This window comes from Dermatophagoides pteronyssinus, unplaced genomic scaffold (genome assembly GCF_027571235.1).
Source record: "Dermatophagoides pteronyssinus isolate colony J.1.1.1.1 unplaced genomic scaffold, Derpt_VIB-CSIC_2022.12 sq0004, whole genome shotgun sequence".
NCBI classification, from domain to species: Eukaryota; Metazoa; Arthropoda; class Arachnida; order Sarcoptiformes; family Pyroglyphidae; genus Dermatophagoides; species Dermatophagoides pteronyssinus.
Genome location: NW_027461528.1, coordinates 379,239 through 403,828, shown reverse-complemented (window position 1 = coordinate 403,828; position 24,590 = coordinate 379,239). Strand labels below are relative to the sequence as shown.

At 29.4% G+C, this 24,590-nt stretch overlaps 3 protein-coding genes and 2 long non-coding RNA genes across 12 annotated transcripts; 2 read left to right on the top strand and 3 right to left on the bottom strand.

Moving 5' to 3' along the window:
- Positions 1-36: 36 nt before the first annotated feature.
- LOC113790274 (histone-lysine N-methyltransferase SMYD3-like) lies at positions 37-1,490 on the bottom strand. The gene is made up of 2 exons (XM_027339919.2): positions 1,205-1,490; positions 37-1,132 (listed from the first exon to the last, which is right to left on the bottom strand). Exons 1-2 carry the CDS (start codon positions 1,318-1,320, stop codon positions 109-111), a joined length of 1,140 nt encoding a protein of 379 aa, XP_027195720.2. The 5' UTR covers positions 1,321-1,490; the 3' UTR covers positions 37-108.
- Positions 1,491-1,669: 179 nt separating this feature from the next.
- Positions 1,670-3,007, bottom strand: LOC113790275 (histone-lysine N-methyltransferase SMYD3-like). The gene is made up of 2 exons (XM_027339920.2): positions 2,793-3,007; positions 1,670-2,728 (listed from the first exon to the last, which is right to left on the bottom strand). The coding sequence occupies exons 1-2, from the start codon at positions 2,906-2,908 to the stop codon at positions 1,711-1,713; spliced, it is 1,134 nt and encodes a 377-aa protein (XP_027195721.2). The 5' UTR covers positions 2,909-3,007; the 3' UTR covers positions 1,670-1,710.
- Positions 3,008-3,153: 146 nt separating this feature from the next.
- On the top strand, positions 3,154-3,402 carry LOC142644852 (uncharacterized). The gene is made up of 2 exons (XR_012846030.1): positions 3,154-3,294; positions 3,371-3,402. It is a non-coding gene; the product is annotated as an uncharacterized LOC142644852 (long non-coding RNA).
- Positions 3,403-3,778: 376 nt separating this feature from the next.
- Positions 3,779-17,806, bottom strand: LOC113790272 (uncharacterized). Of its 4 annotated transcripts, none has more exons than XM_027339912.2 (3): positions 17,278-17,806; positions 6,711-6,769; positions 3,779-6,620 (listed from the first exon to the last, which is right to left on the bottom strand). In XM_027339912.2, the coding sequence occupies exons 1-3, from the start codon at positions 17,789-17,791 to the stop codon at positions 4,728-4,730; spliced, it is 2,466 nt and encodes an 821-aa protein (XP_027195713.2). In that variant the 5' UTR covers positions 17,792-17,806; the 3' UTR covers positions 3,779-4,727. The 4 variants fall into 4 exon arrangements, with proteins under 4 accessions (XP_027195713.2, XP_027195714.2, XP_027195716.2 ...); XM_027339913.2 differs by having other exon boundaries at positions 3,779-6,617; XM_027339915.2 differs by lacking the exon at positions 17,278-17,806 and adding an exon at positions 10,029-10,372 and having other exon boundaries at positions 3,779-6,617.
- LOC142644851 (uncharacterized) lies at positions 12,609-21,361 on the top strand. 5 transcript variants are annotated; one of them, XR_012846026.1, is made up of 6 exons: positions 12,609-13,427; positions 13,523-13,718; positions 13,779-15,133; positions 16,157-18,024; positions 18,111-20,522; positions 20,609-21,361. It is a non-coding gene; the product is annotated as an uncharacterized LOC142644851 (long non-coding RNA). The 5 variants fall into 5 exon arrangements; XR_012846027.1 differs by having other exon boundaries at positions 13,523-14,451; positions 14,505-15,133; XR_012846028.1 differs by having other exon boundaries at positions 13,523-15,133; positions 20,609-20,792; positions 20,943-21,361.
- Positions 21,362-24,590: the final 3,229 nt, after the last annotated feature.

Genomic DNA, 24,590 nt, shown 5'->3' with positions numbered 1-24,590 from the left:
AAACAAAAAATCAAAATTTTTTCAAAGAACATTTTTTTTAATGAATAAACAAAGTATGATTTTTAAAAATGTAATGGATTAAACATAGATATGATGAGAGTAAATATTTCAATTTTTAACATTAAATTCAACATTTGCCAATGCTTTCACAACGGTAACATATGGTTCTTCTTCACGATCAAAATAGATATTTTCAAATATTTCATTGTAGACAGACGGAAGATTGATTTCCAATTTTTTTGCCAGTTCAGCTACGGATGATTTTTCATTACCATTATAGAGCATTACATAAGTTTGCAACATAATAATTTTTTGTAAAATTTGAGGCAAATCACATTCACTATAGACCTCGTTCAAAATTGATGTTATTTTTTTGTGAATTATATACATTTCGCGCCATTCGTAAGAATGATATGCAAAAGGCATTTCACGGCATAATCCCAGAAATATCAACATTAAATGAATATCATTTTGCGATGCACAACTTAGACATATACACATATGTGAGAAATTAAAATTCATTATAGATACTCTATTCGAATCTTCAGGTATTGTTATCGGTGGATATGCTCTATTTTTGACGGTAATTTGTTCACCAGTTTTGATCGGTTTAGTTGCACGCATTACAAGTTGAGTACCATTGTACAATATTTTAGTGTTTGATAAACAGTAATGTTTCAATTGTGATTCGGCAATATAAAGGCCAATACCTAAACGTTGCATTTTATAATTGAAAATATGCAAACCATATTCGTTGCATATAGCATAATCTGATCCTAGTTTTGCCTGATCCCATTCTTTTTTCAGCAATTGAAATTGTTTGTAAAATGATTCAAAAGAAATAACTGTTTCATCTTTGAATAGGAATTGCTGCAAACAGATACACCTAAAAGATACGGATGAATTTTCATCGCTTAATAATTTAAACCGTTCGTGAAGACGTTCAGGATTATCTTTCAAGTACAGATACAATCGCAATACAAATCGAAAATATATATCATCCATTTGATTGAAATTTTCTTTATAGAATTTACATTCCAATTTATGCTGAATCCAATCTTTTTGTTGACAATCTTTGCCACAATAATACATTTTTTCACAATCGCTACATTTTTCCAAATCATCGTTTTTGCTAAAAAAAATATTCAAAATAAAAAATTATTCATAAAAATCTGGTTTCGAAATAAAAACAATCGAAACTTACCATTCAACGAAACAGTAATCACAATTTTTAAATTTAAATTCTTTATTGAGAACATGTACAAATGGCAAGCTGACAGATATTATTTCACCAACTTGATAATCACGACGACTGAACATTGTTTTGTTTTGTTTTAGGTGATAATTTTTTACGAATGAATCGAATCAAACTTTTAGAAATGAGAAATTAGTTTGAATATTTCAAGTGAACTTGTTGTTGTAGAATAGAAGATTTAGAAATGAATGAAAAGCTTTTCAATCAAATTTTCGATTTTTATATCATACATATCAGTGGAAATTTCGAAATCATTTGGATGAACAGGAAAAGCGAGACAAAAGAAAATTCAGAGGAAAAAATGTTCAACAAATGTTTCGATAATCGATACATTCGTTCATCACATTTATTATAAAAATATAGAATTTTAAAAAATGAAATTTTTATTGAAAAAAACGACAACAAAAATCATTTTAAAATGATTTTGTAATTAAAAAAAAAATAATAATGATTTATTAAAAAATCATATCAAATGGTAATTGTAGATCATTGATTATCTGTACAAATATTCTATACAATTCATCATCATAAAAATTTATTCGATTAATTGCCTGTTTTGTTTCATTGATTTGTTTAAGTATTTCGTTCAAATTGATCGAAAAACCATTATCATTATTATCCGGTATTAATTGTAAATATAATTTTAACATTCGTATCATTTGTACAGTTAAATCTGGATGACATTCACCATAAATTTGTTTAAACATTGGCATTGTTTTTTGACCAATTTCATATGCTTCAAACCAATTTTTCCTATCAATTGCTTTATCCATTCGGGTAATTAATTCTGTCAATTTTTCACAATCAATTGGATCATTCGTTTCACAACGTTGACATTTACATTGAAAATAATATTGTTGCAATAATTTTTCTTGACGAATATTTTTCGATAATTTTAAATCCACATAATTGACTGTAATCAAATCACCTTGTTTAATCGGACGAATTGCACGTATTGCAATACGTTGACCATTAAAAACAGGTGATGCATTTGGTAAACATGAATGATCTAATTGTGATTCAGCCAAATATAAACCGGTTCCAATTTCATTAAATTCACAATTTGTTATTGTAAATGCATTGATACAAATACGGCAAAAATATTCGAACAATTTTTCCGTATCAAATTCGAACGAATTTAATGATTCGAATTTCGAACATAATGATCGAAATGCAGCCATACGAATTGGATCCATTTGAATTTGTTCATAATGTGTCATCAGATCGGTAAAACAACGATTTGAATTTGGATTTTTATCAGGAAATTTTCGTCGTTCATTCAATGAATCAGGATTATTTTCAATCCATAAATATAATCGTAATAAAAATCTAGGTAAATTTTTTTCAATTATTGAAAATTTTTTCGAAAATATATCCAAACATTCCCATTTATGGTGTTTCCAATCTTTTCGTTGACATGATTTTCCACAATAAAACATTTGTTTACATTGATTACATTTTTTTAGTTCAAAACTTGAAAAAATTAGTGAAAAAATTAATCGAAAAATGAAAAGAAAAACCCAAAAAAAACACATACCATTTTGAAAAACAATAATCACAATATTGATTTTTTCGATCCAAATTCAAAACATGTACGAATGGTGTATCCACGTTGATCACATCACCACATTGATAATCTTGATTGCTTGTCATTTTCGTTTGTCAAATAAATTTTCAAAAATTTTTGGAAATTTCATCACTTTCAATGAAGATTTTGATCCACAAAAAAAACGATTGTTTTGGAAGAGAAAAAAAAACTCAACCAGAATATCGATAGTTTCGTTCATCACTTCAACACATTCGAATTCGAAAATGTTCGAATGTGGAAAAAAAACTGAAAAAAATCTTGTCATTTTTTTTTCATTCAGGATTTTTTTTTATTTTGCATCAATCAATCAATCAATCAATAATGATAATCAATAAATGAAAAATTTTCATAATTTTAATAATAAAAAATATATGTGTGTTATATATGTGTGAATGATTGTGGGGGAAAAAAAATATATAAATGAATCTGATTAAACATCATCATTGTCGTTGTAATTATAATTTATAAATATAAGCATTTAATAATAATAATAATTATAATTATAATAATTTTGTTTTTTTAAATAGAAAAATATTACAATCAAATCGAGGAATCGAAGGTTCGAAGAAGTTTTTTAATTATATATATAGGAAACAACAAACAAACAAAGAAAGAATAAAAAGCAGCACTTGGTTGAACAGAATCTCAGGGAAGGGAAAGGAAAAAACTCAGAGTTCCAGAGTTCATCATCATCATCATTATCAAATCAAGTTTCATTTGAATGTTTTTTTTTCAAGCGAAAAAAATGCAAATTTCATCGGTAATAAGTTTGTGTCTTGTGGGAGAAATTCTTAGGCAAGTTTTTTTTCAAACGGTAAGTCTCTGTGTAAATTTGTGTTTTGTAATGTTTAATGTTTGAAATGTAGTTTTTGCAAGGCCTGAGAGGACAGAATTTTTACAACAACAACAACAACGAAAAAAAAAACACAGAAAAATAAAACTTTTTTTCTTCTTTTTTTAATATACAACAAAAAAAAAAATTACACAGAATTTATGAATATTTTGATGATAATGATAGAAAAAATATATTCTGGTTTTCGTTTTTTGATCAGGCTATATATTTGTAATGATGTGATGTGTGATAATAGTGGTGAGATACAAAGAAATTACAAAATTTAAAAAAAATGAAAAGAAAAAAAAACACAAAAAGAAAATTAACAATTAGAAAAAAAATGGTCATTAATGATACAACCACCACACCAAACAGATATGATAATTGTAAATAATAGTGAATGAGGTGAGGTTGGGTGGCTAGGTAAGGTGTGTGTGTGTGTCTGGGTGTGTGCTTAGCGAAAATGAAAAAAGACACAAATGTGAAAAAATAAGATCAGGTTGGTTTGTGTTTAGGCATCTCTTGATTGTTGTTGATATATAATTACATTTCAGGTAGGGTAAGGTTAGGTTAGGACACAATATCATCATCATTATCATCAAAGTTTTTTTTTGTTTGATGAAATGAAAAAAGGCACTTTGTTTTGGTCAAATTTGTCCAATATTTGGATATTGCGTTTCTATTTTTTCTTTCTCAAGGGAATTTTCAGGACATGGCGTGTGTGAAAGGTGGTGTTTGATAAGGTCAATTCGATGAATTTCAAACAAAAACAGACAGCAAAAAGAAAAAGAAAATAAAACAAAATCAATCAAATCAATAAATGTTTATGGTAAGAGAAAGAAAGAATATATTTAAAGAAAGAGATCACTTTTTGTTTTAAATGTGTTTTTCGTTTCAAAAAAAAAGAAATATTTAAAAATGAAAGATTATAAAAAGAAATAAAAATACAAATTATATGAATATATAGGGGGTGTGTGTGTTGAGCACAGAATATTCTTCTGACTGATTTTTTCAATGTTTTTTTGTTTTGTTTTGTTTTTAATTAACGCGGTTTAACTTTGCAATACAGGTATCGATGTTGATTGTGGTGATAATAAAAATTGTGGATCATAAAATGAAAATGAAGCGGATGTAAATGGTGATAATGGTATTGTTGCTGAACCAGTTCCTGTTCCATTTGTTGATGTTGTTATTGATGGATGATTAGCTGTTGTTGATCCATTACCACCATTACCATTCAACAAATTTGAACCATTTTGATTGGTTGATAAATGTGTTGGAAATTGAAATAGATTAGCACCACTTGCATATCTTGGTGATGGTAATAATAACGGGCTTAATGAATTAAAAAATGAATATGTTGAATTAAATAAACCAGGTGTTGGTTTAGCCAAAAATGGTGATGTATATGTTACAATCGGTGTTTGTAATGATTGTGCAAATGATAAATTATTCTGTGTTGGACTATTTGGTATAGCACATATTGGTGGTGGTTTATGTTTAGATTTTCCACTACCACCATTATTTGTATTAGTTCCTGATGTTGATGATGATGATGATGATGATAAATTTGATGATGATAATGGTGAATTAGCAATCACTTCTTGTTTAATATTAATTTTATTCATTAACGATGTTGTTGTTGATGATGATGATGATATAGTTGATGGTGATGATATTAAATCATTTATTTTATGATTACCAACATTAGATGATGATGATAATATTTGATGTGATTGTGATTCAATTGATGAACAAGAACCAGGACCATTATTTTTATCCATTAAATCTGTTGATGATGGTGATGATGATGAATGTGCCGATTGTGATAGATTAACTGGTGAACAATCATTTGATAAATTTGAATATAAATCTGTTAATGATGATGGTGATGATGTTATTGAACGATTCGATGATATTGGTGATAATGAACGTATCGATGATGGTGATGATGTTTTTAAATAATCATTTATTATCATTCGTGCACGTTTATTTGTACCATTTTGTTGTTGATGATGATTATGATGATGATGACCATTATTACCATTCAAATGACTATTATTATTATTATTATTATCAGAATTTGTATCATGCCAACCATTTTCTGATTCAGAAATAGATTCAGAATCTATTTCTACATTTATTGTACGTTTTTTTGTTGTTCCCGATGTTGATATAGAATTTTTTCCAGTTTTAAATGAAAGATCAGTCGGTTCCATTGATGGCATAAATATACTATTATTATTCTGTTCGCCTGTTGTCGATGTTGATGATTGATGACCAAACATAGAAATATGATGATGATGTAACGGGTGATGTGGATGATTAACAGGTAAAACAGGAAAATTGAAAAAATTTGGTTCTTTTTTTATCGATGCGGTTGTTGTCGTCGCTGATGGTGATGTTGATGATGATGATGTTGCTGCTGTTGTTGTTGTCGATGTTGATTGTGGTTCAATTTTTATATCAGGAAATGATGATTGTGCCAATGTTGGTGATGGTGGAATTGATGCTGCACATGCAGCAGCAGCAGCCAAATAACTATATGGATTTAATGTTGGTGATGATGATAATGCTTTTGACATTGCAGCAGCCGCAGCAGCTGCTGCTGCCGCATGATGTTGTTGTTGTTGTTGTTGCTGCTGCTGTTGTTGTTGTTGTTGTTGTTGATGATGATTATATGCGGCCATTTTTGCCGCAGCTGTTGCTGCGGCTGTATCAATTTTCTGTGCATCCGGATATGATACAAATTTATATACAAATTTTTGTCCCAAAACTTTTTTGATTATATTTTTATCATAATAATAACGTAATGCTCTTGATAATTTATCATAATTCATATTATGTTTATTTTTACGTAAACCCCATAACCTGGCTACTTCTTCAGCATTAACCAATTTAAATTCACCATCATTATTTGTCCATGTTATTATATTTTTATACTGCTAAAGAGAGAAAAACAGATCAAGATTAGAAAGGCCAGAATTCAAAAGCAATCAAGAATCCAAATAAAAAACAAAGGCGAAAAAAATTACCTGATGATTTAAAAGTAATTCCAATAGGAATTGCCACAATGTTATATTGGTCTCCATTCCTAAATCGAAGAGAAAAAAAGAATTCAATTAAAAAAATTCCAAGAATTTTTTCAAAAACAAAACAAAACAAAAAAGTACAATTCCATCGAGAAAACAACCAAAAAACAAAAACAGAATTTCAATCAATTAAAAGTTTAAAAAACCAGCAAAAACAAAACAACAGAAAATCAATACCAGACACAAACAAAATTGACGAAAACAAAATAAAAACAAAAAAAATCCAAATATAAGAAAAAGGATTTCAACGTGTGTTTTTTTTTCTTCAAAAAAACACACATTACTAAAAAAGAGAAAAACACACACACATCATGCTTGCCATTACAATTCTTTTGGATTCATCATCATCATCATCAACAACAACAACGTTTATCCATCTTAAGCATCATCAAACAACGAAAAACAACAACAACAACAATCATTATCCCATTGCAATGCAGCAACTGCAGAAAGCAGAAGCAGAAGCAGTATTGCTTTAATTGGAATGAATGAATGAGCTCAACATTACACCATTTTCAAAAATAAAAAAAAACAAAAAAAAATACAGCAAACAAACATCCTACGATTATTAAACTATGCAATATTAAAAAACGCATTGGATATATATCAAAACAAAAACAAAAAATTAATTTTGTTTTTCTTCTGCAGTTGCTTGGCGAAACAGGAACGAAAAAAACCTTGTAACGAATGATGATGGTTAGTTAGTTGGATAAACAACAAAAACAAAAACAATCCATTGATGATGATGATGATTTAATTAATTAAGATAATTTTTTTAACTTGATGAAGAAAATCTTCTAATGAAATTACAAAATCAAAACTTTTTTCAAATGAAAAAAACAGTAAAGAATTGATGATTCATTCAGTCAGTCTGTTCAGTTGGACAATTCAAAATTGAAATCAAAAAAAAAAAAATCTATTTTTGTAATGATGATGATGATCAAGGATGTGAAAATTTCTTTAATTTTTTGGGTGAAACAGAACAAACCGGAACTTTTTTTTGTTTGTTTGTTTTGAAAAAAAATTGATAAGAAAAAAATTTATCAATTTTTTTGGTTTTGTTTGTTTGGTAAAAGTGAGGGTAGAAATAGCCAAAAAAATATATCCTCTTTTTTTTCTTGAAAACCAGAAATCATTTTTCTTCCTAATTTCTTCCTGATGACGTGTATTTGATTGTTTTTGGTTATTTGAGACTCTTGGTTTTGGGTTTGTTGTTGGATATCTTATTATCAATTATAAAACGATTCTAAAAATGTTTTTTTGTGTAAATAGATATCCTCTCTGCTCTCTATACCAACCAACCAACAACAACCAACAGACAACCCAATAAATAAATACAAAAACCAGAAATCAAGAAAAAAAAATTGAAGACAAGCAGGCTGGTAGAAAAATTATTGTGTTGTTGGCTTTCCAAAAACCAAAAACCAAACCAAACCAAACCCAAAAAACCTAGCCAACCAACCAAAATTAAAATTTTATCATCAAAAATTTTTATCGTAACTCTCCAACTCTCTTATCCAAAATTATCATCAATAATGACAAAGATTTCTCAATCAACAATTCAACTAATCAAAAGTGTAGGTAATAAATAAATAAAAATGATGATGATTAAATTCCAAATCAAAACGGAACTCGATTCATAAAACGAAAAAACATTCGAAAGTCAAAATAGATTTATAAAAAATAAAACATTTTGTGTAGAAATAGAATCGAATGTTTTTGAAACATTCGAAATAAAAAAATGATCGAAATTGTAATCGATCCGATTGGATTATCATTGATTTATTGATTTTAATTTTGTGTTTCTTTTTTTTAATTAAACAAAGGTATCCAGTGATAAAATTGTCATACAATCAAATCATGATCAATCGATAATGATGACTAATCCTCATTTGGATTTAATTAATTTGTTTTCATTTGATTAAATCATGACTGACAATCAATCAAATCAATGATTAATCTCGTAAAAAAACCTACCAACCGGATCTATTTCGGATTTAAAAAGAAAAAAAAACTGTAAAATTTTGATAAAAGTTTTTAAAACGAAACATATCAACTTTATCGACAACTAGATGGCGTTTTCATTCACGAATTAAAGTCGAAAACATAACCACATGAAACAAAAACAACAACAACGAAAAATCCATGGAAAAAGAGAAGAAAAATTCCATGAAATTCAATAAAATTGTACCCTCTCTCCCCTATCAATTATCATCATCATTGAAAAAAAATTTGATACAAATCAATCAATCAAACATATATCATATCACAAAAATATGTATTGGATAACGAAGAAAACAACAGAAGAAAAAAAAACAAGTCACAATCGTTCGATACATAAAAATAACTTTCAATAAATCAGAAAAACAGACATAAAAAAATTGAACACTAAGTCAATGGGTTCCTTTTTTTTCCTTCCAAAAGTGAAGATAATCAAGTGAAAAGAAACTAAAATCGATACAACAATTTTTTTTTTTGAATTAAATATGATGCCAAAAATGAAAATCATCATCCTATTAATGTACCAAACACACACACACAAACATAGATCGAAATCCATGACATTTGATGATTTTGATTTCAAAAATAAATCTATCGAACAACAAGTGGAGAAAAAGAAACATTTTTATCATCATTAACCCTCACAAACACACAGTATTATTGAAAGAAATAGAATGTACAATGAATTGGAGGGATGGATGAACGAAAATTTGGGGTTTAAAAACGAAAAAACAACAGAATTTTAAATCATAAAAATGACAATGCTGAATTTTTTTTTCTTCAATCATCGTTGTTGTTCGAAGGAAGAATTTCAAAAAAGAATACTATCGATTATTCGAATAATCGATAGTTTTCGGTACGAAATTTTAAGCTGAACAAAAACATTCGAATCACACATACGTTGTTTGAGATGATATTATCTTGTTTTCTTTTTGTGGTCCAGAAAAACAAAAAACAGTGGAATTTTGGCGAGAAAAAAATAATAAATTCTTTTGATTTGTAGTTTAGGAATTCAATTTCATTCAATGATTTACACAGACAGAGATATCGATGAAAGACTAAACAAAACAAAAATCACAGTCACGAATAATGATTTTTCGCATCAAAATAAAGAACTTTTTTTTTGTTTCAGAAAAAACACATTTTTTACCAAGAAACAAACAAAAAATTCTGTATGTTTCGTCGAAGTCGTCTTCGGTAAGTGAATCGGTTATCTTGAAATGATCAAAATGAATTCAAAAACAAAAAATTCAGAAATACTTTTTGGGTTATCACTTTTGGTTTTCAAACAAAACAACAACGTGCATCTCTTTTTCATTTCATTTCATTTAAAATTCAATTACCGTATTGTGTGATGTGATGATGATGATGTTATTTGGGTTGAAAATTGAAATAAATAACAATGATGATGATGATGTTATGCGCGCACACACACACACATCAACCAAACAAACAAAATGTACAAAGTACAACAAAAAAAATATCTTTGAATGTTGTAAATATCAAAAACCAAAAAACCAAAAAGAAAAAATAATATTTTTCTTTATTTTCACCAATCAACAACCTAAAGTGAGTGAATGAATTTACATTGCATTTTGCTGGTGTGTTCACACAAGTGTTGTTTTTGTTTCATGTGTTTGGTTTTTTTTTGTCTCTCTAATTGAGTGAGAAAGGGAGTGGTAAATGTAAATGATATTTTGGAGAGGGGTTTTCAATAAGAAGAAGTGGTATGGTTGAATAGGTAGATAGAATTTCGTTTTTTTTTTTTGCATAAACAAGGGTAGCAGTAATTAAAAATGATATAATTGGATATTGGAAATAAATAGTGGTAAGTAGATTAGTTGAGAGAAGAAAAACAGTAATAAATGACGTCAAATTCTTTTTCGAATCGATCCTCCCTTATCATCCTCTTCCTCCTCACCACAATTATTATTGATAATCAAACAATCAAAAGGTAGTGGCAAAACTAAAAAAAACAAAGAGGGTGAGCTGAAAGCCGGTTAATAAATTTGGTCAGTTTCTTCAGATTCTTCTTCTTCTTTGGGTTCCAAGATCAATATACAGTACATCTACACTTTTTTTCTGTTGGTGCGTGAATGATGCGACGATGGATGATGATCCAAGGCCAAAGTAAAATGATTACATATATTATGTATTTGTTTTTCATTGTCATTGCCAATGATGATGATGACGATCATCATTATATATTTTACTTGAAAATTGCGTTTGCGCGTAATGAAAACGCAACGAAACGGTAATAATGATAATGATGATGATGATGTCAGAAACAATTTCACGTAGACGAAAAAATTTTTCATTTTTTCGTCTTGCTTTTGGGTTGAAAAAATTCAATTTAAAAAAAAAAAGTTCAAACGAAAAAATCGATGGATTCTAACGAATTACAATTGACGACAATACACTGTAGCAAAGTTTTTTTTTGAAGAAGAAAACAAAAAAATTAACCCTCAGTGCATACAGGTAATTTTTTTCTGTTTCTGTTTTTTTTGGTTAGACATCGATCGAAGACATTGAACGATCAAAGATTCGGTCGATGGCAATGGTGAAAGCGACCTGACGAAGAAAACGAAAAAAATGGTATGGCCCGAAGGATGATGGAGAAAAACACCGTGAACACAGGACGATAAAAGCCATTTTTTCGAAGCAAAAAAATCTTGAATTACAACCTTTTTTTCCTCAAATAAAGAAAAGGAACAAAAAAAATTGGCCATGGCCATGGGAACCGAAAAATGAAAAAAACGAGGGTTACCTTTTGTAAGTTTTTTTTCTACGTTGTTGTTGTTGTTGTTTAATTTGGGCAGCTAAAAGGAATTCACCTTTCTCGTCAAACATTTAGGTAAAAAAAAAGGTCAGGTGCATAACAATTTTCATTCAATCCAAACAAACCAAACAAGGTGTATTTGAGAGCAGAGAGAGAGAGATGAGAAAAAACTTCAGAATGCCCAGCGGGCAGCAGTACAATTTTTTTTTCATTTTTTGATTTACAAATGAATCTTCAGTGTATGATTCACCTGTATATGATTTTTTGATTATAAATGTTGTTGGGTGATTGGTAAGGGGAAAACAGAAAAAGAAGGAAAAGTTACCTTGATTTTTTTTTCTTAAAAAAATCAAGATTTCCACCAAACAAACAAACAAGAAGGAAAGATTCGAATGAGATGAACGAATTTGAACGAACGATACTATCGCGATTAGTAATGAACGACTATATCGATTCTTCGAATTCGAATGTTTGTCGAATATTCGATTTGTTTTGTGCAAATCACATGATGATTTTAATCCTTTTCTCTCTCTCTCTCTCTCCGTTTGAAATGAAATTATCGACAAATTATCGGTGTAGATTTAAAGAGAGAGAAAAAAAAGTTTCGATTAATTAACACAAGAAATATAATTATCAACATTCGACACATTCCATTCAATCTAATCATCATCATCAATATCATCATTATTGAAAACAACAACAGAATATCCTATCCTATATCTAATCGAATAATAAAAAAAAATTAAAAATAGAATCATTCAATTTCATTAAATGTTTCTATTTTTATATGAAAAAAGAAAAAAAATGGTAAATGTAAATATTTTGTTTTGTTTTTTCGTTGTTTTTGGTTGAAAAAAGGCTATAAATAGAAACGATCACTTTATACAACCGAAAAAAATTACAAAATATCAATGTTTTTATTTATCAAGTTCCCCCTTTTTTTCCCAAAAAAATCAAAATGATAATCAACAACAACAATTTGTCAAATTAAATCATTCAGGTAATTCAAATTTGAAATACTTGTTGTGTATAAACACTAATGAAAAACCTTTTTTGTTTTCATTTTTCTTCTGCTTGTGGATGTATAACCCTTTGATATTACTTCTTCATTATCACCGCCATTGACAAATCAAACTTTTTGGGTGAAAATTACATTGACATTGAACAAAATGATAATGATGATGACCATCACATCACATCATATACAGTATGTTTACTTTTTTTCTCTCAGACTTTTAAATCCTCTGGATAAATCTCCATTTAACGATAACAACAACAACAAATCGACGCACACAGAGAGAAATAATAATAATAATAATAAATTATAAACGAAAATAATCGAATGAAGCAAAAAAAAAACACATTCGTTAAATACTAATCGTCAACATCCTGATCCCCTTACATGTGATCATTACGCGGGGAGGGGGGAATGTTTATGCGTTGGTGGATAATGGTAATGATAATGGTGGTGGTGGTGCGATAACGACAAAAATGGTTGGGCCATTTTGAAAAACGAAAATAATAACAATGTTTAATTACAATAATAATAAAAAAAATCAATGGTGAAAAAACACATAAAGCGAGAGAAAGTTTTCATGAAAACGGAAGCGGAAATGAAAGAAATTTTCAAAGAAACAATTTACCAGCAGCAGCAACAACAACAACAACGTTCGAAACGTTCGAAATGAAAGAATGTTTATGGAAGCCAAATCAAAAACGAAAATTTTGTTTTTGTTTTTTTGGAAAAATCCTGATTCAAAAAAAAACAACAACAACAAAATATTCATCGATTTAGTTATTCAGAAATTGTTGTTGTTGTTGTCGTCGTTTTCAATTCAATCGACAACAACAACAAGGAAGAATGAAAACGAAAAATTCCGGTTTGAAAATTTTCACTTTTTTTTCTAAAAAAATTATCGATTTTTATTTGAAAAATTGTTCTGTTTAACTGTTTGATGTCATTCGTTTCGTCTAGTTTTCTTCAATCATCATCATCATCATCATTTGTACTAATCAAACAAGAAAAATATATGATATTATGGCGTCATTGTTTTACCACAAAATCACCACCATCATCATTTTAAAATATAATTTTGAAGGTCAAAAACGTATAATAAACCTTTCTTTTGGTTGAAAAAGAACCCAAAAAAACAAACATAATAAACAGGAAGGTAATGTTGTTGTTTTTTTTTGAATCAACCAAAAAAAAGTGAAAATCTAAAAATAAACAGTCAATCAACTTTATCAAATCAAATATCAAATATCGAAAAGAAAACCAAGATCAAAAAAAAGGGGGACCAGCCGACCAACCAAAAGGAAATAGCCACCAGAAAAATAACACCAGAGAAACCTAGAGAACAAAAAAAAATCCAAGGACGCAAGGTGTTCCACAAACCTACTAAAAAAAATGGGAAATTTTCCTTTTCCTTTCATCATCATCATCATTTTACTTTCAATCCCATAATGATCAAGGTCATCATCATTATCATCCATCGATTGATCATCAATGGGATACTTCTTTTGGCAAAAAAATCTGACCTTGTCCCTTTCTTATTATTCAATAGAGAGAAAGGAAAAAACTGAATCGATTCAAACCACACATGTTCCAGCAACAACAACAGCAACAAAATCTTACGGAAAATCATTGTTTCCTTTTCTCTCTCACTAACACTGACTTTCCATCTCTCTCTCTCTCTCTCTCTCTCTCTCTCTCTCATCACACTATCACTTTCATCAGGTTTTCAATTGGAAAAAAAGAGAGAAAAAAAAATCTTTTTTGGATCAACGAAATCAGCAGCAGCAGCAGCAGCAACAAGTTCCGAAAATTACGAACGACGACGATTAACATTGACATTCGAATGAGGAAAAGAAAAAATTGAATGAATGAAAGTAAATCAAGGCCAGGTGAGATTATATTATTGTTATGTTATGGAAAGCAAAAACTTTTTCTTTCTCAGCTTTGGAACAAACAAAACAAAGCAAAAAATTTGTTCCAAGTTCAAATTCAATGCAAAAACAACAAGACCCAAAAACAGATTTTCTATGTAAGTATGTCTATCATCATCTTCATATGGATTGTTTTCATCCTACACAGACTGTAAGTATGAAAGACATTGATGAGATCAAAAAGAAAAGAAAAGATGTTTGAAATGAAACGAAAAACACTTTTGCCCTACAAAAGAAAAACATTCCATTCACAGGTAAAGGGCTTTTTTTTCTTTTAGTGTAGCAGCCAGCCAGCCATCATCGTCATTATGCCAGAAGCCATTTCAATGATAATAATAAAGGATTCAGAAAACAAAAATGAAAACTTTTCAAAGAATCCTAGATTTTTTTTCTTTCTTTCAAAGAAAACTTTCTTTCAATCCAGTTCTACACTAAAGGAACAAGAAATGAAAGGAAAAACTACTACTTTCACTTGGCAAAAAATATATGGACATTATCAAATCTGTTTTTTTTTCTTCTTCTTCTTTGGGTGTGTGTTTTCGTTCGATCATAATCATCATGCACGATTCCTGATAATGATGATGATGATCGTCAATGAAAACAGATATCAAGAATTTTTTTTCAAAAGTAAGAAAATAAGGTAAGTTTTCTAACGAAAAAAAAAAGATAAGATTAAGGTCACATTTCAGCAAACTAAACACAGCAACACCTTGATTTAACAGAAAACATACATACAGGATGATTATATAATGATGAGGTTTCGGATGTTTTTTTTTCACATCCATCCATCCATTCATTTTACAGTGACGATCCTAGTTGTGTGATGGGGAAAATCTAGTTTTTTTCCTTTCTCTTTTCTTAGGTTTTTTTCTTCGTTAAGAAAAAAAAAGAAACTAAGAAGAAAGTGGAAGGAGGATGAGAGGAAGAAAGACTTGCTTATCATCCCTCCTCTCTCTCTTTTTTTGTTTTTCTTGGGGGGAGAAATGATAGTGAAAATCGATCAAACATCAACATCAACAAACAACAAATCATAATGGATGTTTTGGCTGGACATTCATTTTGTTTTGATTTTGATTTTGAGAAAAGAAAAATTTCAATTTCAATGATGCCCTTGACCTGCCGTGTGTAATGTGTATATTGAGTGTAAATAGTGTGTAGCAAAAAATAAATGGACAAGGATGGATTTTGTATAAAGTTTATTTTTCCTTTCTATCAAATAGCCACCACCATGATTATATAATGGTCAGTCAGTCAAAGATCATGTTTCCCCTGTTTATGTTTAGCGTGTTGAATCTTTTTCATTTTCTTACAAAAAAAAAACAACAACAACATCTGATTGATTGATTGATTCAAAGATCAATATGGTGGTGGTGGTGAGGAGAAAAAAACATTTACATAAAATCGATGCAATACCCGAAATTGCAATAATCAAATGAAAGACAGGCAAGAATAGGATTTTTTAAAAGAAGAAAAAAACTTTCAAAAAAACTTCTGAGGAAACTTTCTTCCCGAAAAAATTTTCCCCCTATTAAACTTGATAATGATTATGACCGACTTTTTTTTCTTTTTTTCTTTTCAATCATCATCATCAACATCATCAAATAATGTTGTCATCATCATCATCATCATTGAACTTGACTTTCAAAAATAAATATCTGTAAAGGAAAAAAAATCCTTTACAGCAAACAGCAAACAACAAATGGATTATAAAATGGAAAATGAAACAATCAACGAAGAAGAAAAGTGACATTTTTTTCCAAAATGACATTCATCCAACAACAATGATGATGATGATGTTTGCTTTTGGATCATGGCTACCTGTATTGTGTGTTCCAAATAGGCAAAACACACACACACAAATCATGCAAGCAAACCGCAATTTTGGATAAACTTTTTTTTTCAATGGATCATCATTATCATATCAAAAATGATGGATATTCAACAAAAAAAGAAGAAGAAAACTCTTAGGCCAACACGTGTAACACGTGCATCAGGATTATCATTATCATCATAATCACCATTATTATCATCATAATAATCTTCAAAGATCCTTTCTTTCTTTCTTCATTTACATCAATGATAATCATCATTATCATTGTTGTTATGAATCTCAGTAACAAATCTTTCTTTTTAAACAACAAAAATAAAAATCGTGATTATCACCAACACACACAGACAAAGACAATGCATATATGAATACCGAATGATCAACGATGAAAATCCGACTACAAAACAAATGCGAATCTCTATATTGCATAACAACAACACCGTAAACACAGACACACACTTTTCTTATATAATCATTATTATAGCAGAAACAACAGCACTCATTATCACTTCATCATCCTTTTGTAATAACGATGCAAAAAGCAAAACGAAAAAAAAGATTCATATCTAATGAATATGGCCAACAAACAAACGACAAGTTTCATGATATTCGTGAATTGCTCTCTCTCTCTCTCCTCTATTCTCAACATTTTTTTTTTTTTTTTTTTTTTTTTTGGAACGACCTAGGCACCTAGATTATCATCATTATCATTATCAGCATTTGCACACACACACACAGTGAGAAAAAAAACATTCATTATCAATGATAATGAATGCAAAAGTGAAATGCGAAAAAAGCAAAACAAAAAAGTTTTCCTTTTCCAAACAAACACTACATTCACAACTAACTAACTAACTAATTAGACATATGGGACATAATTAATATGTCCCTTGTTTATGTATTGCTGTTAAGTGTGTCATCATTAGGCAAAAGAAACGAAAACGAAAAAAACTTACTTGTATGATGATGATGGCCACCATAATGGCTAACAAATAAATTATTCGTTGACGATTTAGTGATGGGCGTTAGTATCGATGTTCGATGATGATTATTATCATCGATACTACCGCCGACAATAATATCATTCGATGATGATGATGATGTTGATGATGGTGGTGATGATGTCGATGATGGTGGTGATGGTGATGATCCATTTGATGATATTATCTGTTGTTGTTGTTGTTGTTGTTGAATAACAGCCATTGCTGTTGATAGATCAAATTTAAAATTTGATGCCGTCGTCGATGTTGGTGATGATGATAATTTTTGGGCTGCTTCAGCCAATAATTCTGTTGATAATGCTGATGGTGATTCATGATGATTATGATGATAATCATTTATTAATGATGATAATGGATGTTGTTGTTGCTGAAGATAATGTTTACGATAATATTCCGAAGATGAATGTAAAAATTGTTTTAATAAAAATGGATGCAATTGTGCATACGGTAGTAATTGTGGTGAAAACATTTTATCTACAAAAAAATACTTTTTTCTGGTCCTGTTCATAGACAACGATATATCGATGAATTCGTTCGATAATTCGAATGTTTTTTTTCAAAAACGTTCGAATCTTTCAAAACGTTCGATTTTTCAAAACGTTCGAATCTTTTCGTTCGAAAATCATCAACTTTTTCAAGATCAATGTCAATGTCGATGATGATGATAATCAACAAAGAAAAAATTTACCAAATTCAAACAAGGTAAGATTTCATTTTGATTCACAATTTGTGTGAAGAAGAAAAAATCTTTTCAGCAGCTAAATTAAATTAATCTTTTTCGTTGTAAGAGAGAAAGAAATCGAGAGAATTTGCAATCAAACACAAGATTTGTTGTTGTTGTTTGTTGTTGCTGCAATCGTAATTATTATTTGGATCAAAATCATTTCATTTCATTGATTGATTGATTGATCGATCGATCAGTTTTGATGATCAGATTGACATTGAAAACAACAACAAATTAATTGCAATCAAATATATTCAACGGAACAGCAGCAGCAGCAGCAATGGAACTTGAAATGGTTTTTATCGATGTGTGAAATCAGATTTCAAAAAAAAATTTCTCACAACGATTGAACAAAACAAAACAAAACAACTTTTTTGGAATCAAACGTATCGAAAACAAAAAACAAAAACACTGTGATATGATTTCATCTGATGATCATGATCATCAACGTTGACGATGATGACGACGACAAGATGTTTCAACAACCGCAATAAAAACAACAACAAAAAATCCAATCCGATTTTTCTTCACTGATCCGATCCATTGCCGACACTGTCATTTCATTCAACTTTTTCTTGTTGTTCACTGTCGATACAGGTAAATGTTTGTTGAGCCATTAAAACAGGCAGACAATTTTATTTCACTTCACATTCAAAATCTCATGGACACGAACTTGACCACGAAAATGAAATAATAATAATGTTTCTTTGATGATGAACAACAACAACAACAAACGAATAAATGTAGAACACAGGTAAGATGATTGAGAGAAAAAGTTTTTTTCTAATGTTTTTGGAAATGAAAAGATTGAGAGAATGGTGATGATGGTGGAACAACTTTTTGGGAGCCAAAAGAGAGACAATGAGAGTTCCAAGAGAAGAAATTTGATGGATCCTGATTATAAGAGAGAGAGCAGGAGATATGTCATAACCATCATAAGGTCATCGCATCATCAACACAAGCAAAAATCGCATTGATGGATTTGTCAATGAACTTGACTTGACTTGACTTGATTCGAATTGAAAATGTTGAATGGATGAAGATTCCATTTGGATCGACCTAAATCTCTTTTCAAAAGAAAAAAATTTTTTTTTCCTTGATATGAGAGTCGAGAAAGAGAAAAGAAAAAGAAAACAGACTTTTGAGTTTCTTCTTTTGAAGATGATCGAATGAAACAAACAAAAAAAAAAATTGGTGAAATATGTGGATGGATATTGAAGGATTTTCTTTGGTTTTGATGATGAAGAAACAGAGACAGGTAAAACTATGTTGCTTACCTGAAATGACAGAACAGAGTTTTTTCGTTTTGTTTTTGTCGTTTGTTTTGATTTTTTGATCTTGTTTTCTGTTTTCGATTGTTTTTTGATTTGGTGTTGACAAGCAAACGAAGCGAACAAACAAACAGGACAAGATAAATGATAATGATGATGATCACTAAAAAGAGAAAAAATCTGAATTTGTAAACAAAAAAGAAAGAGAACAAAACGAAAAATTCGAGCCGAAAGAGTAGAGAATTTTTTTTGGAGTTTTTCAGTTTTTCAGGCGAATTTGAATGTTGATTGATCAATGATCGATTGATTGATTGATTTTCGGTGGATGCGTCGAGGTAAATTTCAGGTAAGGAAATAGGAAAATAAAAATGAAAACAAAGTGATGATGACACGTCCTATCTGTATGGATCATCGAACTCTTGGTTTTTTTTCCGTGTTCGATTCGAATGTTTATTTTTGGCAAAACGTTCGAATTCGCGAATCAGATTTTGCGGTGGTGGTTTTTGGTGTTCCAGGAATCGATCAGAAGAATCTCATTTTTTTCTGGTTTTGGTTTGGCCATTTAACAAGAATTTTTTTCATTTTCTTTTTCATGGTGGTCAGTAAATCATCATTATAAATTCTTTCCGATTCCGACAGCAGAATAATACACCTACGCAAAATGCTAAAAAAAACTCCCACGAAATGATAATCATCATCGTCATTATCCCCAGAAAAAAAAGAAAAAACATATCCATCATTCGATAAATATCCAAAAATTGCTACTATTATGATCGTTTTGTTGTTGTGATCGGTCATCAAGTGAATGTTTTATTTGTTTGTTTCCATACAGCTCGACCAAATGACTGAAGGAAAAACAAATCAATCATCATCATTATCGAGAGAAGAAAAAAATATCCGATAAAAACAAACAAAAAATATCTATCAATGGATATTAAATCAATCATCATTTTGAGGAAAATTTACAACCAGAAATAAATAAAAAAAGGTCAATTTTTCCCTTTTAAATTGATTTTTTCCCGATTACCGGAGGTACCCTGGGTTAAACCAAAATGTCATCATCATTTGAATGTCGAAAATAATGAATTCTATTTTTGGATTCATTCAAAATCATCAGAATATTCTCATCATCAACAATAATAATAATAATAATAATCATCAAATGTGACTATATCGATCCATTTGAAAAAGAATTGTGGAAATAGGTCTGTTTTTTTTCTATCCTAATAATTATTACTTACAAGTCTGGTTTTTTCTTTCTTTTTTTTTGTTTTACAATTTTATCACATAGATTTTATACCCGGTTAGACATAAAACACACAGTGATGTATGGGTGGTGTGCAGCCAATTGTATCATTTGACATTGTTTTTTTTTACTGTTGTTGTTGTTCATCATCAATGTTAACACCTGTAAAAATTTTCTGTTTCTGTCAACTTTCTTGTTCCCTTTTTTTTTTTGATAGAATCTTAACCCAGTAAGACACCGATGATAATGAGAATTTTTTTTTTGATGAGAAAATTTTTTTTTTTAAATTAAATTTTCATCATCACCATTGATGGATCGATCGATTGATGATCGGTCGGCCTCAAAAACTTTTTTTTTCTTTTTTCTTTTTGAAATGTAGGATACCTGTGAATGTGTCAAATGATGATGATCGTGGTGGTAAATTGAAAAAAAAACAAACCAAACTTTTTCCGATTGAAAGAATAAGAGATTCACCTAGATTCTTGGCTTCAATAATCATCATCTTGTGAATCATGTGAATCGGGTATTGCTGCTGCGGTAATATATGAGTGTATCCGATCGACCGACCGACCGACCTACCGAAGTTAAAATAGTCCAGCTTAGTCATCCATTTAAAAATAAAAATTTTACACGAAAATTATTCAGGTGTGTTAATAAAAAAAAACACTACTGAAGAAGAAGATTCAAAAAGGTGTTCAACATCGTTCAATCGTTTTCATTTGATTTGATTTTTCTTTACCTGACATATGTATGTCATACAGACATTTGACAAAGAATTGTTTGGTTTGGTTAGATTGCGTGACAAACCAATTAATCGATCTCTGATCTGATTTGATCCAAAAAAAAATCTTTTTTTAATTGATATTTATGTTGGTTTATCAAAAAAAAATTGACTATTTCGACCTTTTTGGGTAGAAATATATTTTTACCATCCCTATGATGATGAAATGATTGCGTAATTTTGATTTCAAAATGATGATAAAATATTCATTTTTTTGATTTCATCAAACTTAATAAATGATAAATAAACATGACATTTTTCTCTCTTTGTCAATGTGTTCAAATTAAGATGGTAAAGATTTTTTTTTTTTTTTTTTTGATTATCCAATATTGATGACTTGTCCTGGTGTTATCGTTATAGATATTTTACTTTTTTTTCTCCCTGGTAATTTTTTTGCACTTGAAAGTGATCGAGAGAGAGAGAGAGAGAGAGAGAGAGAGAGAGAGAGAGAGAGAGAGAGAGAGAGAGAGAGTAAGAAAGGTAAATAAATCATGAAGCAAATAAGTCTTTTTCGTATGTAATTCTCTCTCTCTCTCTCTCTCTCTCCAATTCGCATTAAATAATTGATATGAAGATTCCATTAAATCTTATGAATTCCCTGTGATTCTTCTCTTTTAATTCTAAAATGTTTTTGATTTTTTTTTGTTGATGTTTTTCGAAATACAAGAACTCAAAACAAGAATACTCAATATTCCATCCTACATTCGTGAACTTTTTCCATTGTTTCCAAAACAAAAAAAAATTTTTCCTTTGTTTTTGTCAAATAGACACAAACAAACAAACAAAAAGCATCTTATTTCGATGATGATGATGAATATGAATAAGATCTTATTATGATAATGATGAATATAGTTTACATAAAAACATTCCCTGGAAAGTTTCTCAGGGAATTTTTTTTGCTTTTGGAATATTTAATTACATTTATGAATGAATGATGATTATGATGTTTTTGATGTTTTCCCATTTGGATTCGGTGAATTTTCATGTTTTTTTGATCGATTTCCTTCGATGATCAATCGAGTTTCGAAATGAAATTATCTATCGGTTTTGTCATTGACATTGACATTGACTTTCAAGAGAAAAAGAAAAGAAATCACATAGTTATTATTAATGATTTTCTGGGTTTCTTTGGTTTTTTTCTTTGATTTTTTTGGAGTGCATCCGTACGTGTTTAGTTTCCAAAATGATGATCATGATCATGGTGGTTTTCCAAAATATTTTTCAACTTTTTTTTCGAAAATTTAATTTTCATTCATGTTCGGTTGTTGTTGATTGAATTTAATTTTTTTGAAATTTTTTCACTGGTGTAAATTTAATCAAACAAACGAAAAAGAAACGAGAAAAATAACCAACGAAATTTGTCTGGCAATTTGTTTTCGCTTGTGTCGAAATAGTCGAAGAACAAGAATTTTTTTAAAATAAAAAATTCAATGGCAATGCTTTTTGCTTTTTGCATTGGTCGTTGATTATTCATAATTTATATTTCAAACAAAACCAAGTCAAAAAAAAAAACACAGAATTTGCAGAATTTTTTCTTTTTTGTTAAATGATTGATTAATTTGGTTACCTTTCTCTCTCTCTCTCTCTCTCTCTCTCTCTCTCTCTCTCTCTCTCTCTCTCTGGTGTGTTACCAACCAATTTTGGCTAATTAATTTTATTTTTAATTTTAATGATTTTTAGTTGAAAAATCGATCGATCGGTCACTGAATTCGATCGATCGATCGATCGATAATAACGATTGATCGATCAAGAAACGAAACGGAACCAAAATGAACAATAACAACAATAATGATGATAATGATGAGAAAATAATAACCGAAAAGTAGAAAATTATGTGAAAAGAAAAAAACAATGATTAATGATGAACAACTACAACCAACCGAAGCGAACAACAACATTAATGTTTCACCACCACCAGCATTGTTTTGACATTGACATTGAACGATGATGATCATCATGATTGCGTAATCATCATATGCGAATGAACGGATCCTTGAAATGAATTTTTCTCGGGTTATATAGAGATTTCTGTTTCAGGTATGATCCAGAAAAAAACAAGAAGATTTTTGATGCGTTTGCGTCGATTCATGCGAAGAATTTCACAACAAAAAAAAAAATCATAAACGGGTAACCACTACATAGCAAAGTTTCCTTGAACAAAATTTTATCGATGGTAGAGCAAACAGCAAGAATTCATTCATTCATTGTCAATGTCAAAGTCAGATTTTTCATTTTTTTTTTCAAAATTCTGGATCTTTAAATTCTTCGGTTTTTTTTGGGAAGGTTTCTGTTAATCAATGACGTGGTTGGTTCAAAAAGCCGAATGAAATTTTGAAAATTCTGAAAACCAGAAAAATCAGATCAAAAAGGAAAAAATTATCTGAGATTTTTTTTGCAAAGATTCTGGTTTATTCTGGATATTTAAATCTTTTATTGAGGATGTTTATCATCTTCATTGATGATTGCTTTGATTGTTGTTGTTGTTGTTGCAATCATATGTCTGCAATAATAACAACAACAACAACAACAACAAAGATTGACGTCATCACCAGCATCATTATTTCATTCGAAGCGCATCACTTGGTTATTTGATAGAGGATGTATGATCTATATACATTCTCTGGCTGGCTGTTTTGTTTGTTTTCTGTTTTTTTTTGGCTTTTTAGAAAATTTTTAAATGAAAAAAAAACGATGATAATGATCATCAATGACATCATCATCGCCATCCAAAAAAACCGACTAACCTAACTTTCAATGAATTTTTTTAACTTTCATTCATTTCCCATCTTTCATACAGGTTGATTGTTCTGTTTGTTTGTTTGTTTGATTTGTTACGGGCCAAAACAAAACAAACATCACATAACGAACGGGTTTCGGTTTTCAGACCCGAAAAAATTCTTTTAAAATTTTTTTCTTTTTTGGTTGATTTTCTTTTCCCACTTTTGTTTGTTTGTTTTGTTTACGTCACATTCAATGGATGTTTTGTTTGTTTGCTTGTTTTCGTTGTTTGTTTGTTTTGTTTCAGGATTTTTTTTTTTTTGAATTTTTCAAAAGAAAAATAAATAACAATAACGGGATTTATTTTGTTTTTTTGGCTTTTCATAGTTTTCCATCATCATCATCATTTTAATGATCGAAAAAAATCCAAATCCCAATGATGATGGAAAACATGGGAAACATTTTTGGAAAGAAAATGATTTTTTTTTCGAAGAAAAAATTTAAATTCAAATTTTTTCCAGAAAGATT

Bases quoted from the DNA above. Each gene is read 5' to 3' on its own strand.
- LOC113790275 (XM_027339920.2), bottom strand. From the start codon at position 2,908: ATGACAAGCAATCAAGATTATCAATGTGGTGATGTGATCAACGTGGAT. The intron at 2,729-2,792 runs GTATGTGTTTTT...AATTTTTTCAAG, and splicing joins GATTATTGTTTTTCAAAATG to TTTTGAACTAAAAAAATGTA.
- LOC113790272 (XM_027339912.2), bottom strand. From the start codon at position 17,791: ATGTTTTCACCACAATTACTACCGTATGCACAATTGCATCCATTTTTA. The intron at 6,770-17,277 runs GTAAGTTTTTTT...TCTTCGATTTAG, and splicing joins TGGCCATCATCATCATACAA to GAATGGAGACCAATATAACA. The intron at 6,621-6,710 runs GTAATTTTTTTC...TTCTCTCTTTAG, and splicing joins AATTACTTTTAAATCATCAG to CAGTATAAAAATATAATAAC.
- LOC113790274 (XM_027339919.2), bottom strand. From the start codon at position 1,320: ATGTTCAGTCGTCGTGATTATCAAGTTGGTGAAATAATATCTGTCAGC. The intron at 1,133-1,204 runs GTAAGTTTCGAT...TATTTTTTTTAG, and splicing joins GATTACTGTTTCGTTGAATG to CAAAAACGATGATTTGGAAA.